This window comes from Mercenaria mercenaria, chromosome 19 (assembly GCF_021730395.1).
Source record: "Mercenaria mercenaria strain notata chromosome 19, MADL_Memer_1, whole genome shotgun sequence".
Classification (NCBI taxonomy): domain Eukaryota; kingdom Metazoa; phylum Mollusca; class Bivalvia; order Venerida; family Veneridae; genus Mercenaria; species Mercenaria mercenaria.
The window spans coordinates 22,098,044-22,113,257 of NC_069379.1; the positions used below are offsets into that span (position 1 = coordinate 22,098,044).

The 15,214-nt window shown below is 35.3% G+C and overlaps 2 protein-coding genes across 2 annotated transcripts; one reads left to right on the plus strand and one right to left on the minus strand.

The window, feature by feature from the left end:
- Nucleotides 1–933: 933 nt before the first annotated feature.
- LOC128550989 (zinc finger protein 853-like) lies at nucleotides 934–1,748 on the minus strand. Its single transcript, XM_053531220.1, has 3 exons — nucleotides 1,626–1,748; nucleotides 1,201–1,538; nucleotides 934–943 (listed from the first exon to the last, which is right to left on the minus strand). The coding sequence occupies exons 1-3, from the start codon at nucleotides 1,746–1,748 to the stop codon at nucleotides 934–936; spliced, it is 471 nt and encodes a 156-aa protein (XP_053387195.1).
- On the plus strand, nucleotides 1,747–3,960 carry LOC128550990 (uncharacterized). The gene is made up of 5 exons (XM_053531221.1): nucleotides 1,747–1,750; nucleotides 1,806–2,189; nucleotides 2,318–2,455; nucleotides 2,609–3,577; nucleotides 3,611–3,960. Exons 1-5 carry the CDS (start codon nucleotides 1,747–1,749, stop codon nucleotides 3,958–3,960), a joined length of 1,845 nt encoding a protein of 614 aa, XP_053387196.1.
- Nucleotides 3,961–15,214: the final 11,254 nt, after the last annotated feature.

Below are 15,214 nucleotides of genomic sequence, written 5' to 3' on the forward strand. Positions count from 1 at the left end.
ATAAAGCTGCTACTGTGCAGACAAGGTCAAAATAGCTAATTTGGCCCTTTCAGGGGCCATAACTCTGGAACCCATAACGGGATCTGGCCAGTTCAAGAAAGGAACCGAGATCTTATGGAGATACAAGTTGTGTGCCAGTTTGGTAAAAAATCAAATCATAAATAAAGCTGCTACTGTGCAGACAAGGTCAAAATAGCTAATTTTGGCCCTTTCAGGGGCCATAACTCAGGAACCCAAAATGGAATCTCGCCAGTTAAAAAAAGAACCAAGATCTTATGGTGATACAAGTTGTATGCCAGTTTGGTTAAAATCAAATCATAAATGAACCTGCTATTGTGCAGACAAGGTCAAAATAGCTAATTTTGGCCCTTTCAGGGGCCATAACTCTGGAACCCATAAAGGCATCTGGCCAGTTCAAGAAAGGAACTGAGATCTTATGGTGATACAAGTTGTGTGCCAGTTTGGTTAAAATCAAATCAGAAATAAAGCTGCTACTGTGCAGACAAGGTCAAAATAGCTAATTTTGGCCCTTTCAGGGGCCATAACTCTGGAACCCATAATGGAATCTGGCCAGTTAAAGAAAGGAACTGAGATCTTATGGTGGCACAAGTTGTGTGCAAGTTTGGTAAAAATCAAATCAGAAATAAAGCTGCTATTGTGCAGACAAGGTCAAAATAGCTAATTTTGGTCCTTTCAGGGGCCATAACTCTGGAACCCATAATGGGATCTGGCCAGTTCAAGAAAGGAACCGAGATCTTATGGTGATACAAGTTGTGTGCAAGTTTGGTTAAAATAAAATCATAAACGAAACCACTATCGTGCAGACACGAAATTGTTGATGCACGGACGGACGGACGCACAGACGACGGACGAAGGGTGATCACAAAAGCTCCCCTTGTCACTATGTGACAGGTGAGCTAAAAAGAAACGCATTTATGCACTGCTGAAATAAAAGAAATATATAGACCAAGTCTTCCGTATAGTACGATCAAAGTTTATCAAAGTCGATGTAAACGCTTTACCAGCGCGACAAAACTTATATAACTAACGCGACCAAAATAAAGCACTCAACGCCTAGTGCAGTAGTTGCTATTGTCGTTGTTGGTAAAGATGTTGCTGTTGTCGTACTCAAGGCGGTTGTCTTCTTGGTGTAATAGTTGTTGTTGTAGCTGGTACAGTAGTTGTTGTTGTAGCTGGTGCAGTAGTTGTTGTTGTAGTTGGTGCAGTAGCTGTTGTTGTAGTTGGTGCAGTAGCTGTTGTTGTAGTTGGTGCAGTAGCTGTTGTTGTAGTTGGTGCAGTAGCTGTTGTTGTAGTTGGTGCAGTAGCTGTTGTTGTAGTTGGTGCAGTAGTTGTTGTTGTAGTTGGTGCAGTAGTTGTTGTTGTAATTGGTGCAGTAGTTGTTGTTGTAGTTGGTGCAGTAGTTGTTGTTGTAGTTGGTGCAGTAGTTGTTGTTGTAGTTGGTGCAGTAGCTGTTGTTGTAATTGGTGCAGTAGTTGTTGTTGAAGTTGGTGCAGAAATTGTCGTTGTTGGTGCAGGAGCTGTCGTTGTCGTAATTGGTGCAGTATTTGTTGTTGTGGTTGGTGCAGTAGTTAAAGTTGTTGTTGGTGGTGGTGCAGATGTTGTAGTTGGTACAGGAGTTGTTGTTGTAGTTGGTGCAGTAGTTGTTGTAGTTTGTGCAATAGTTGTTGTTGGTGGTGGCAGAATAGATGTTGTAGTTTGGGCAGTAGTTGTTGCTGTAGTTGGTGCATGAGTTGTTGTTGTCGTCGCTGGTGCATGAGTTGTCGTTGTTGAAATTGTCGGTGCAGGAGTTGTTGTCGTAGTTGGTGCAGTGGTTGCTGTTGAAGTTGGTGCAGAAATTGTCGTTTTTAGTGCAGGAGCTGTTGTTGTCGTAATTGGTGCAGTATTTGTTGTCGTGGTTGGTGCAGTAGTTATACTTGTTGTTAGTGGTGGTGCAGATGTTGTAGTTGATGCAGGAGTTGTTGTTGTAGTTGGTGCAGTAGTTGTTGTAGTTGGTGCAATAGTTGTTGTTGGTTGTGATGGCAGAGTAGATGTTGTAGTTTGGGCAGTAGTTGTTGTTGTAGTTGGTGCAGGAGTTGTTGTTGTAATTGGTGCAGTAGTTGGTGCAATAGTTGTTGTTGGTGGTGGCAGAGTAGATGTTGTAGTATGGGCAGTACTTGTTGTTGTAGTTGGTGCATGAGTTGTTGTTGTCGTCGTTTGTGCATCAGTTGTCGTTGTCGTTGTTGGTGCAGGAGTTGTTGTCGAAGTTGGTGCAGTGGTTGCTGTTGAAGTTGGTGCAGAAATTGTCGTTGTGGTGCAGGAGCTGTTGTTGTCGTAATTGGTGCAGTATTTGTTGTCGTGGTCGGTGCAGTAGTTATAGTTGTTGTAAGTGGTGGTGCAGATGTTGTAGTTAGAGCAGGAGTTGTTGTTGTAGTTGGTGCAGTAGTTGTTGTAGTTGGTGCAATAGTTGTTGTTGTTAGTGGCAGAGTAGATTGGGCAGTAGTTGTTGATGCATGAGTTGTTGTTGTCGTTGTCGGTGCATGAGTTGTTGTTGTCGTTGTTAGTGCAGAAGTTGTTGTCGCAGTTGGTGCAGTAGTTGTTATTGTTGTAGTCGGTGTAGGAGTTGTAGTTGTCGTTGTTGGTGTAGAAGCTGTTGTTGTCGTTGGTGCAGTTGTTGCTGTTTTCGTTGTTGGTGCAGATATTGTTGTCGTGGTGGGTACAGGAGTTGTAGTTGTCGTTTTTGATGCAGTAGCTGTTGTTGTAATTGGTGCAGTAGTTGTTGTTGAAGTTGGTGCAGAAATTGTCGTTGTTGGTGCAGGAGCTGTTGTTGTCGTAATTGGTGTACTATTTGTTGTCGTGGTTGGTGCAATAGTTATAGTTGTTGTTGGTGGTGGTGCAGATGTTGTAATAGGTGCTGGAGTTGTTATTGTAGTTTGTACAGTAGTTATTGTTGTTGGTTGCGGCGTAGATGTTGTAGTTTGGGCAGGAGTTGTTGTTGTCGTTGCTGGTGCAGGAGTTGTTGACGTAGTTGTTGCAGTAGTTCTTGTTGTCGTAGTTGGTGCAGTAGATGTTTATGTCGTTGGTGGTGCAGATGTTGTTGTTGGTTGTGTAGGTACTGATGTTCTTGTTATTGTTGTAGTTGGTGCAGTAGTAGTTGTTGTCGTTGGTATTGCAAATGTTGTTGCTGTCGTAATTGGTGCAGTGGTTGTTGTTGTCGTTGTTGGTGCAGAAGTTTTTGGTGCAGTTGTTAATATTGTCGTTGTTTGTGCAGTAGTTGTTGTTATAGTGGGGGCAGTAGTTGTTGTTATCGTTGTTGTTGCAGATGCTGTTGTTATAGTGGGGGCAGTAGTTGCTATTGTCATTGTTGGTGTAGTAGTTAATATTGTCGTTGTTAGTGCATTTGTTGCTGTTGTAACATATGCAGTAGTTGCTGTTGTCGTAGTTAGTACAGAAACTGTTGTTGTCGTTGTTGGTACAAAAGTTGTTGTTGTAGTAGCTGGTGCAGCAATTGTTGTTGTAGTAGTTGGTGCAGAAGTTGTTGTTGTTGTAGTTGGTGAAGAAGGTGTTGTTGTCATAGTTGGTGCATAAGTTGTTGTTGTCGTTGTTTGTGCAGATGTTGTTGTCGTAGTTGGTGCAGAAGTTGTTGCCGTTGTTGATACAAAAGTTGTTGTTGTAGTAGCTAGTGTAGCAGTTGTTGTTGTAGTAGTTGGTGCAGAAGCTGTTGTTTTTGTAGTTGGTGAAGAAGGTGTTGTTTTCATAGTTGGTGCAGAATTTGTTGTTGTCGTTGGTACAAAAGTTGTTGTTGTTGTAGTAACTGGTGTAGAAGTTGTTCTTGCCGTTGTTGGTACAAAAGTTGTTGTTGTAGTAGTTGCTGCAGAAGTTGTTGCTGGAGTACTTGGTGCAAATGTTGATATTGTTTGCACGCTAGTGGTGGATGTTGTAATAATTGCCCAACTTGACTGAAAGGTAAGCTGAGAAATACGAGAAAGAATCATAAGAACCGACATGATTATTCTTGACCAAACAACGAGATTTGTTCTACTTATTATATTATATTATGTTAAACCAGATTTATGTAGGTACATGCTATCACAATCCAGCATTCGTTTACAAAACGCTTCTGTCGATAATTTTTATATAAAAAGAAATATAGGCAATAAGACATGTAGTCATAGTTCTTTTTTAAGAAATGCTGTTTCCGACAAACGTTTTGTTACTGATAATCCAAAACGGAGTCTATCTTATGGTTTGCAGAGGACCGCTGGTTCCATGTTTGTATCTGCTCGAGGTTGATGAGGTGCAAATGAAATCTTCACACTAACTCACCATATAGCATAGTGAACTTAAATGGTCGGCATGACAAAACAATTTTATTTTTGGCAAATCCTGTTGCTTAAAATTCTGGTCATCTCCTGCCTTTTCCCCGGATGTTTCTTAAGCGAATACCACACAATGAAAGTTCTATTACCAGCTTTGATGATAAATTGCTTACACGAAAGTTTTGTCATAAAAATTGCAAATCAAAACTTTAAAGACAGTTAGCATTTCCTTGAGAAGACTTAGACTCCAATTTTATTTATGAAATGTGAATAGTTAAAAAAAGTCAGTATAAAAGAATTTTAACAATATGCACAATTGCACATGTCTTGTCGCTGAATTAATTACTCAAAAATAGAACTAATCAAAACATAAGTTTTTATACCTGAAGAATAAGGAATTTTAGATCAATTTTAAAAAAGTTATAAAAAATAACAAACTTCTAATTTTGTCGATAATTTATGACTAAGCTTTACTTTTGCCGCACAATTTTGAAAGAAACAATTCTAAAATAGTTTTTAAGCTTGTTTTCTAACTATCTTGTGTACCTATGGTAGTAGGTTCGGGACACGCATTTATTAAATTATCATATTAACTATTGTAACATTACAATAATTGCCTTCCCTTTCTGTATAAACAGGTTAATACAATAATGAAATACATTGTGTCGCCAATCATTAAAAATAAGAAGACAATACTGACTAGTCTCGGATAATGCATAATACATAAACGTTTTTTTGCGTGAATATATAAGTTGAATAAACGTAGGAATGACAACTGCCCATACAATTTCATCAATGATCTAACAGAATGCATTGCTAGTTAACCTAAATTAGGTATGAAATACGACAACATTTGACATATCTTACCCTAATTTATTGATCAACACTTTTATTGCTTTACATTGTTAAAACTAGTGTTTGACATTTTTGACTTCAGTTATTCACAAACACTACTAATAAGTTTGATATATTACGCAACTTAGATGAACTTTTGGGTGTCTGTCTAATCCTACCATCCCACAGTAGATGTTAAATAGCCACCTTAAATTAAGAGTAAGGTCAATGAATAATAGGGCACAAAAGATCACAAAGTACACACTTTTGATTAAGCGATGAGATGAGGGTTATTTATTTCTCACATAATTATATCGTTTAAGTGTCTTTTTAATGCTTCTGGTCATATGTTAATATATCTTTTTATGAAAACAACACACACGTGCCATAAAAGCTTGTTTCAAAGCCCTGAAAAGGAACTAAAAAAGAAAACTTATCAAAGAAAAAAACAGGATTTAAAAGTTTATTTAACTTCAGCATACAATTCCAGAATAGTATTAAATTCCTAAAACAGTAATATATATATATTTTGTTTTAGACTGTTGGATTTTTCAGACATACATATGCGAATTCAGTTGGGAGAGAGCAGCGTAGGCACATTAGACCCGTCGAAAAATTCCCTATAAAAGCCGATAACAATTTTTTTGTTCACGATGAGCCAGGAAGACCGCTCGACAGTTCTTGATTTACTTAGTTACTTGCGGCCAGTTCCAAACAGGAAGTCTCTTCTTCAATCATATGCAATGAATTAAAGGCTCATATCTATAACTCTATATATCATCTTTTTTCTTCGATTTATTTCTGTTTTAGGTCCAGAAGGTTATAATTGGAACCGGAAAACCACCGACCTAACTAATGTGATAATATGATCTGAATAAAAAGAATAAATAAAATAAAAAGGCCTGTCTATACAGCTGAATTTAATTTTGATATTACTGTAATTGCGTAATGAACAAATAGTTTTGAAACTGTGCACAATTTCAGAGATGTACGCAGGAATCATGAAGTAATAGCTTGTAAAATTATCCGGTGTTGCTTTATAAGATTTTTTAAGATTAGAAACGTTTAGTCGTGATGACAATTTCTGTATATGAAAAAAAAATATTTTTACAGAAATGTTTTCAAACAGTTCTACTTCTTTTGAAATATATATCAACATAACTGATCAACACTACTATAATATTTTAAAGAAAAAAAACTTCTGCCAACATTTCCATCACATGAAGAAATGTGTGCTTTGGCACATTAAAAAATATATATGTAACAATAATTTATCACACATTGTTCTCAAATACCCCGCATGCCTGAAACAATGCCCTGAGTGGCACCTTAACTGTAAACGAGTTTTAAAAGTTAAGCGCACAACACAGAACGATTTTGTATATGGTATCTTAGGAAGATTTAGTCTTACTGATCATAGATACATTAGAGTTATTAGATATTGGTTTAAACTTACATGTAGCAGTGATAATAAGTATAATAAGATTGTATATAACATGTTAATGGCTGATGCAAATATACATCCAAATAAGACTTCCTGGGTTACTTTAGTCCGAGATTTAATGTCTTCAATGGATTTCCATGATGTATGGCTTGCACAGGGAGTTGGTAATTTTGGTGTTTTCCTACATATTTTCAAGCAACGCCTCCATGAAAATAGTCTTTAGTTATGGCACGATCGTTTAGAAAATTCAACTCGAGCAGTTTTCTTCAGGGAGATTATTGATTTTGATTTTCAATTTTTTCTAAAATGTTTAAACGTACAGAAATTTAGGATAGCGTTCAGCAGGTTAGTTGTTTCCTCTCACAACCTTAAGATTGAGTCTGGCAGGTGGCATAGACCAAGAAGTATTCCATTAGCAGATAGAAAATGCACAGTTTGTGATAAACTTGAAGATGAGTTTCACTTCATTTTAGAATGTTCATCCTTTTACGATTTACGTAAACAATACATCAACAGGTACTTTTGGATTAGACCAAGTATGTTTAAATTGAAACAATTGTTTCAGTGTAAAAGTGAAAATGTAATTAAGCGTTTAAGTATATACATATTTAAATCGTTTGAAATTAGAAACAGTATAAATGGCACATAATGTATTTTGTTATCATACCTTGTCTCTACATATGTTGAGTACGATATATGTGTAATATAGCGATGTAGTATTGTATATTCATATGTTGTACAAATATGTAAATTTGTGTTGATATAATCTCATACTCAGCTAGTCAAAACAAAATAAGAAATGACACCTTCTCCGCATACAGTAAATTACTGGACGGTCAGTTGAACCCTTAATCTTTCTTACTTTTGCTAGTTAAGAGTGTCCAGTTGCTATTTATTCTGAGCAGAACGTTGTGTTTATACATGCACTTTTAAAGCTGGTTTATATCAACACAATTTTTGTCACGTGACTTGCTATTGTTATGTAATTGTAATTCATGTATATGTTCACATGAGCCTATGGCCTATTGAATCTGAAATAAAATCTTTTTCTTCTTCTTCTCAACCATCAAAACTGGAAAAGCCATCTTCTGACCTAAAGTGTGTTACTCTAACTCTGAACCCAACAAAAAAATTTACACAAGAATGCTATAGAAATCGTCATTAATTCAATTCAATGTTACCGTCCAGTTTTCATTCATCAATGATTTTTGCATGTTTTGCATATATATGTTAGTTCTATACAACGTAGAAAAGGTACAACACGAAAATGATCAAGCATCAATTAGGCTCAGTTAGCACAAATATTTTGTCATAATTTATTGATTTCTTTAATTTTCTATCCAAACAACAAAATACTCCAGCTGGAACTGCACGCAACGAGAGCCTTTTAATGGCAAGTCATTTGATCTTCTGTCTATATTTGATCGATCTGGTCTATCTTTATTTTTGAAAGAAAAGAAATGTAATGGGAAATTGTAACAGTACATGTATAAAGTACTTGGTCAATAACCTTGTTGAATTAGATTCTGGTAGATATATAAACAGAATGGTTACATGACTCTCTATATGAATTGCCGGTCCACAGTTTGTGCAATAAAACACGTTTTGCAGGTCAGTAGTCAGAACTACTGCCCAAGTCCTAACCTTCGGTTGGTCGGACCTCGGACATTTAACAAAACCTTTGTAGGGCAAATAACTTACTAAAACAAACGAATGTATTTTCATTCCCCTTTTACCAGAGTTTGGTAAATTTAACTTAGAGCTACAATTTCTGTTAAACAAAAAAAATGTGATTTTCCCACATAGTTTACAGTGTCAAATGAAATTTTTTAAAAAAATGAAGAAAACTAGCGCAAACAACTACAGGTAGCTCATATAAGAGGTCTTGTCCTTGTTGCATTTCACTGCGTTCCCCAAATACTCACGTGATATAATGGAATAAACTCCCAGATATCTGCCAGTGTCAGAAACGTATCCTCTTTTGACCTTAATGCACTGGCGCTAGAAAACTGTATCACGCTGCTCACGTGAAGACATTCCTTGACCGTGTTGTTAACGTCACCGTAAAGAACAGATAAACAGGCGCTAATGCGAAAGCAATACTTCGCACATTCTAGTCGGCTTCTGAAGTGAAGAATTTCTCAAGATCAAATATTTGAACTGGACGGTAAATATAGAAATCTAAAAATATACAATACAGTGAAATGTTTTAGGCTGATTTGACCCCTCCTATCGTTGACCTTAAAGGTTGGACTAGGAAGACTTGCACTGTAGTATACGGCATAAATGACTGTGTCATGAGTTTAAAAACTGGACTAAGGAAAGAAAAGAAAATGGCAACATTAAAAAGCATTTGTGCCCCCATTTGACTAAAGTACTGGTACCGTCGATCTTCCTAAAAGTTAGATTCAAGTAATTGGATTTCCTGTATTGCTATTATTATTTTCACCAATCTATTTCTATTCGAACCAATCAGGCGACTTGTTTCAACAAGCGTTTGGCCAAAAGGGATTGGACTCTAGATTTTTGCTAAAATAATTTTGCTTTAGAATAAAAGTTTGACAACTACACTACAGAGGAACACGTTCTTACCGATGGTTAAATATTATAAAGCTTTATAATTAAGGCAGTTTACCTCCGGGACCCCGTTGCAAACGCTTTTCAATTCTGAATTGAAAAAATAGGAAAACAATTAATTCTCATGTGTTTCCATAGGCTTTCTTATTTAAAAATTATAAACCCTTGATAATCGAAAACTGGAATCCCAGGTTAAATATAGATTATTTTAAACTTCTACTTTCACTTTCACAAATTTGAAAGCAAGGCTGTGTTTGGTGAACGTGAGTCTCGTAGCCTGTCCTTAGACCAAATGCGTAGCATATATAAGTGATGATTCTAATCAAACTGATTTGTGCCCCTAAGACCCTGAATTCGAATATAGGTTGACGGAGCCTGCGCACTACACACCACAATGTTTCGCTTAATTAGTACAAGTAACATTATGGCCTGACGAAATGGGGATGGATGGCAATGGAACTAAACATTCAATACGAAAAAAGGGATTTACACGCTGCAGCCTCATTTATTTATAAGAATAGTTCTGAAAACTGTGCGTTTTCCGGCTGAACATGAAAAGTGTTTTCTTTGTTTCTTTTTTTTTTTTTATTGTTAAGGAGAGTTTGGTTACAAACACTTTGTTTTTAGTGATAGCAGGGTAGCGGGGTGGTCAAGGTAGACGTCATCTGTCTCACAGACCAGACACATCATAGAGTAATAACGCTAGTTTCTTGAGTTTAGCCTTCTTTGTATGTGTAGAAATTGCGCCACAAAAAATAACTACACTTTTCTGTAATCTGTTTTCACTAGGCTCCCTCATTTGGTTTATATTTGAATTAACCTCTTTAAAAGGACTGATATGATAAAAAGTAATTAATAACGATATTTACAAAAAACAACATTTATGCAATTGTTGAATGTTCTACTTACGCGCGCTACATACCTTGCAATCACCGGGTAGGAAGCACTGTCGGTAATATGCCCTGTGTCAATGTAATACACATTTCTGTACACATCTGTTATGGTACATACAAAATATCACAATAATAGCAACACAAAATCACAATATGAGCTGTGCCATGAGAAAACCAACATAGTGGGTTTGCGACCAGCATGGATCCAGACCCGCCTGCGCATCCGCGCAGTCTGGTCAGGATACATGCTGTTCGCTTTTAAAGCCTACTGCAATTAGAGAAACCGTTAGCGAACAGCATGGATCCTGACCAGACTGCGCGGATGCGCAGGCTGGTCTGGATCCATGCTGGTCGCAAAGCCACTATGTTGGTTTTCCCATGGCACGGCTCATATATAATCTCATACAAAATTCCATATCTTAAAGTTTAAATAAAGTATAAAGTGTAGCGAACATTGTGGTATTAATTCCGTGTTCCGTGTAAACTAAAACATTTTTATGATTTTCAAAAAAACACCCCCTGTGTTACAAGGACACATTTTTGTACTTCTTTCGTTGTCAATAGTGGATGATTTACAAAGCAGATATTCCGGATTAGGCCAAAGAAGAACGTATGTTTCATGTCCTTTTAGCAAGATAGGAAGAAAAAGCCATCTGCTCCTGTATAAAGTTGTACTTTATTATATATAAAAGAAATCAAAACAAATTCCTGTTAAGAAACAGATAAAAATCAAAGACAAAGTGCCTGACAGTCGGAAATGAAAACTCAGGATTGTTACATGTATTTGTATATGTTTAAGTTACAGATATGAAAGAAACAAAACACAAATACTTCGAAACAATTATTAGATCGCCAAAATAGCTTTCATCACAATCGAGCTGACCTAAACTAGTACACTAACCTACTGATACAAGTCTGAAAATTTCAAAACAATAGATGAGTATATAATATTCAATAGAAGTTAACCTGTAATGATGAACATATCTGATATAGTCTCGCCTTACATCAAAAACAGGTTAATTATTAATTTTGTTTACGTTATCGGCTGAATTGATTCAAAATGCATTATATAAATTGAGGCTAATGCCCACGATTGAAAAGACTGCTAGAACAGTTTTAGATCTATTGGCACCGTGTGTAACATTGATATCGTCAACCCGAGGGTAGAATGTCACCCGGGGTAAAACCCGAGTGGTGACATTCTGTTTCGATATTCATTTTATTATACCGAACAAAATTAAGTAGAGTCTACATAAAAATATTAAAAAATGTTTTTAATTCTTTTGTTTCTTTCTGACAGTTACTGGGTGTACATGATAGTCACCACTCGGCTTTTTGACACGTGACGAAGCGAAAGTGAATGTCGGGTCATGTGACCGCGCTGATATTTTGATTTTTTTTTTTTTTTTTGGTTTAACGTTGCACCGACACAATTATAGGTCATACGGAGGGGCACCTGGGGTCTTCCTCAGCCATGAAAAGCTGGAAAGTCGCCATATGACCTAAAATTTTGTCGGTGCGACGTTTAACCAAAAAATAAAATAAAAAATAAAAAAAATAAAATAAAAATATCGGCGCGGTCACATGACCCGACATTCACATTCACTTCCGCTTCGTCACGTGTCAAAAAGCCGAGTGGTGACATTCTGTTTCAATGGTTGACATAATGATATTTATTTTATTATATCGAACAAAATTAAGTACTTAAAAAGTTAAAAATGTGTTTAATTCTTTTGTTTTTCTGTATGACAGTTTTCAGACATAAGACCACAGTTACTTATATGTTCTATTACAATGGACACTATTGCAATTTTGTACGCATTCCATACCCCCTAAAATACCTGAACTCAACAGAACTATTCAAGAGAAAAAATCCCAGTCACAATAAACATGGGACTGAGCGACTCTTCTTTTCCACCATTTTGAACCTAATCACAATCATGCGTATGAAGGATAGTCTCTAGCTAGCGCAAACAGGCAAAACAGGCCCTATTAAAAAGTCATGTTATGTATATTCTGATATTCTCATTCTGTCAAATTGTATATGTACCTACTTTTAATATCTCCTCTATTAAATGATGCCAGTTATTGCAGGTCTTGCACTCATAAATTCACTAATATTCACCATCAAACAGAGGAAATATTTTCCGCGTAACCACTTTCTTGTGCCTACGCATTGAATAGTGGCGTCACTACTATACGTGTACAAGGGAGGCAACCATTTCATGATTTGGCTAAAATATTGAAGCAGTTATTTGCCCTTATATGATATTCAAAATATCAGCGCGGTCACATGACATGACAGTCACTTTCACTTGGCCGATGAGTCAAAATATCTCTTTCTCGGGTAATGGAATTTTATATTGTAGACAAAAGTGAGGTGTAATAGATCAGAAAAATTGCACATTTGATAGTGTTCACAAATGTAAAAAGATTCATTAAATAAATAAAAGCGTTTACTTAAATATCATCTTAATTATGCAAGAACAAAACAACTTCCAAAAAATACAGAATTCTTGATTACAGTCATTTTCCGTGAATGGAATAAAAATGTATTTCTCAGTGCAGTATTTTTGGAAAAATGGCATACAAAGTTCAAATTTAACATTCTTGATAAACTTCTCTGAAATAAGTTCCATTTACAGATACAAGAAAATTCATTGATGCAAGCATCAAAGACGCCGCCAAGTGTTGTGTCTGAAGTACATCACCTAATTATTAGTTTGGTTAGTCTGACTGGTTAAAAATTATCAACATTAGCACATAATACAATATATGTTATAAACTGTTAAGAGCATGAAGAATAAGCATGATAGAAATGTATTACCATGCATTACAGTTCGTCTACCTGCAATGACATTGACATTGCGAGTAGATGGTCCCTTTACATACAAAATTAAAGTTATTATTTCAGCAACTAAGGTCAGCTCCTATGAAAAGTTCTTATATGCAGGAGCAAGTGTATGAAATTTCACAGAAATGCAGTTTGTTGAGGAATGTGGAAATGTTGAAAGATAATTATTTCAAAGTTGTGGTTCACAGAAACCATTATTTTTATTATCATATAATGTAATGAGTGTTTTCTTTTCACTGATGAAGTTTCATGGACCTTAGTCACCTACATTATAAATTTCAGAATGCAGATTATACAGTTTCCGTTGCCAAAACAACCAAAAATCTTGTCCAAGAAAAGAATGATATAACATGAATAATATCTAAATTGCTCCTATTCACAAAGCAAATGTCATGAATCTTTCTTATATACTTTTGGAATATCATAGTCTTTTATAGAATTCTTTTTTTTTTTTAAAGAACGGTAAACTTGAAGTCCTCGTTGAACCATAAGGTTACTAGGAATATGTCAGTGTCTAGATTCAAATCTAATATTACAAGAAATTTAGCAAGCATAATAACCCACTGCTAAAGTGTAGAAAATGTTTTAATGAAAATCATTTTTTAAGTTAGACAGGAATGGACAGATACAAAAACAAACTATCTATAAAACTTTAAGTAAAAAAACGGAAAAATGAAACAAGTAACAAGATATATCTTACAACAAGAGCAACTGACTAGTCATATAAAATTAATGAAAATATAAATTCAACAAGGAAATCTATTTGAAAGTGGGGAAACTCCATGCTTCAAAGTTAATGTAACCATAACAATTAAATAAATATACAACTGTAAAAGGAATCTGCAAAAATGTTCGCATTCTGAAATTACATCACTGTACCTATCAACAAAGAAAATAAGACAAAAGATTAAAAATAAGTTAACAGCGGCACTTCCTACGTTCATTTTAGCATATATATGCTTATTGATAACTTTATTTAATTTGTTAAGACGTTTTTTTCAAGGAATTTTATGCAGGAAAAGTGTAATTTTCCGTATTTTTATTTCTTAATATTCTCTCGAAGTTTACTGAAAGGTCAATTATTGTAAAATACATGAACGCTCCCTTGTCCGCAATTCACGCGTTGCAGTATGGTATATCTGCGATGTGTTCTATTTATAGAAAATTAGATTTGTAAGTAGGCCATGCTAAGGTCAGAAATAGAAAACTTGACTTACAGGGTAACCTCCCTTATCAATAAATCAGATTAGCATTTTGACGAAATTGTAAATAAAAAAGATATTTTCTGCTCGACAAATAAGGAGAGGAAAGACAGATAACATTGTTTTTTATCACATAATAAGTTTCATTACATACATTTCTTATGTTTTCTTTTTGCCATTTTTTTTTGTTTATTCACTAAAATCTATTGTGCAATATCGTGGGTCCTTTAACAAACTATTCACTGTGTTCAGTTTATCATTCCAAAACTATTCATTACCATCTTTATAGGGTCCAAAATAAAAGTGTATCCCATATACTCGACACCGCCTCCTTGCGGCGTCGAATCATAGTGAAATGTTTTAGTAGAAGAAAAAACAGATGCAGCACTGTAGATTACGTACTGCGCTCCTGGAATTCTTTTATTAGAGCGAAACGCAATACCAGTAGAAAAACAAAAGCATGAACAATAACCTAACTTATCAATGAAGTTTCAGGCTTTCTTCCACTTATTCCTATTCAAGAGGCTACGCACTGAAATAAGCCAATTAACAAATAGGAATAAATATTTTCAAATTACGACTATGCTTTGTGGTGCATAATGTGACTTCCATTAAGATTTTATTAATCTTTAAAGAACTAATCTACCGTCCATATGCCTATCGATTACAAACACGTGAAACAGAATCTACAATATCAGCCTTTGATTATCGAGCACATTCTCTTGTAAATGTTGCAAAAACGGAAGTACAAACACTTCTCCACAAATAAGAAAGTTCTAAATAACAGTGCTGTTAAAGTATATCAAATATTGATGCGTGGCAAACTTATATAATTTTGGTATCATTTGAAAGTGTAATGTCATCTGAAAAAGAAAAAGATAAATTAAAAGACAAAAATATGTTCAATGTCTTTTTTTTTCAATGATATTTTAACAGAAATTCAGTTATTAGAATGTAAGATTTATCATCTCGTAGTCAAAAAAAAATGACTGTAATGATTCTTGCATATCATCTATGGTCATGTTATTTACTAATTCAGCAAACACAACTCTTTCAAATGATACAAAAAACATGGCGTCACCAGGCATTTAAAT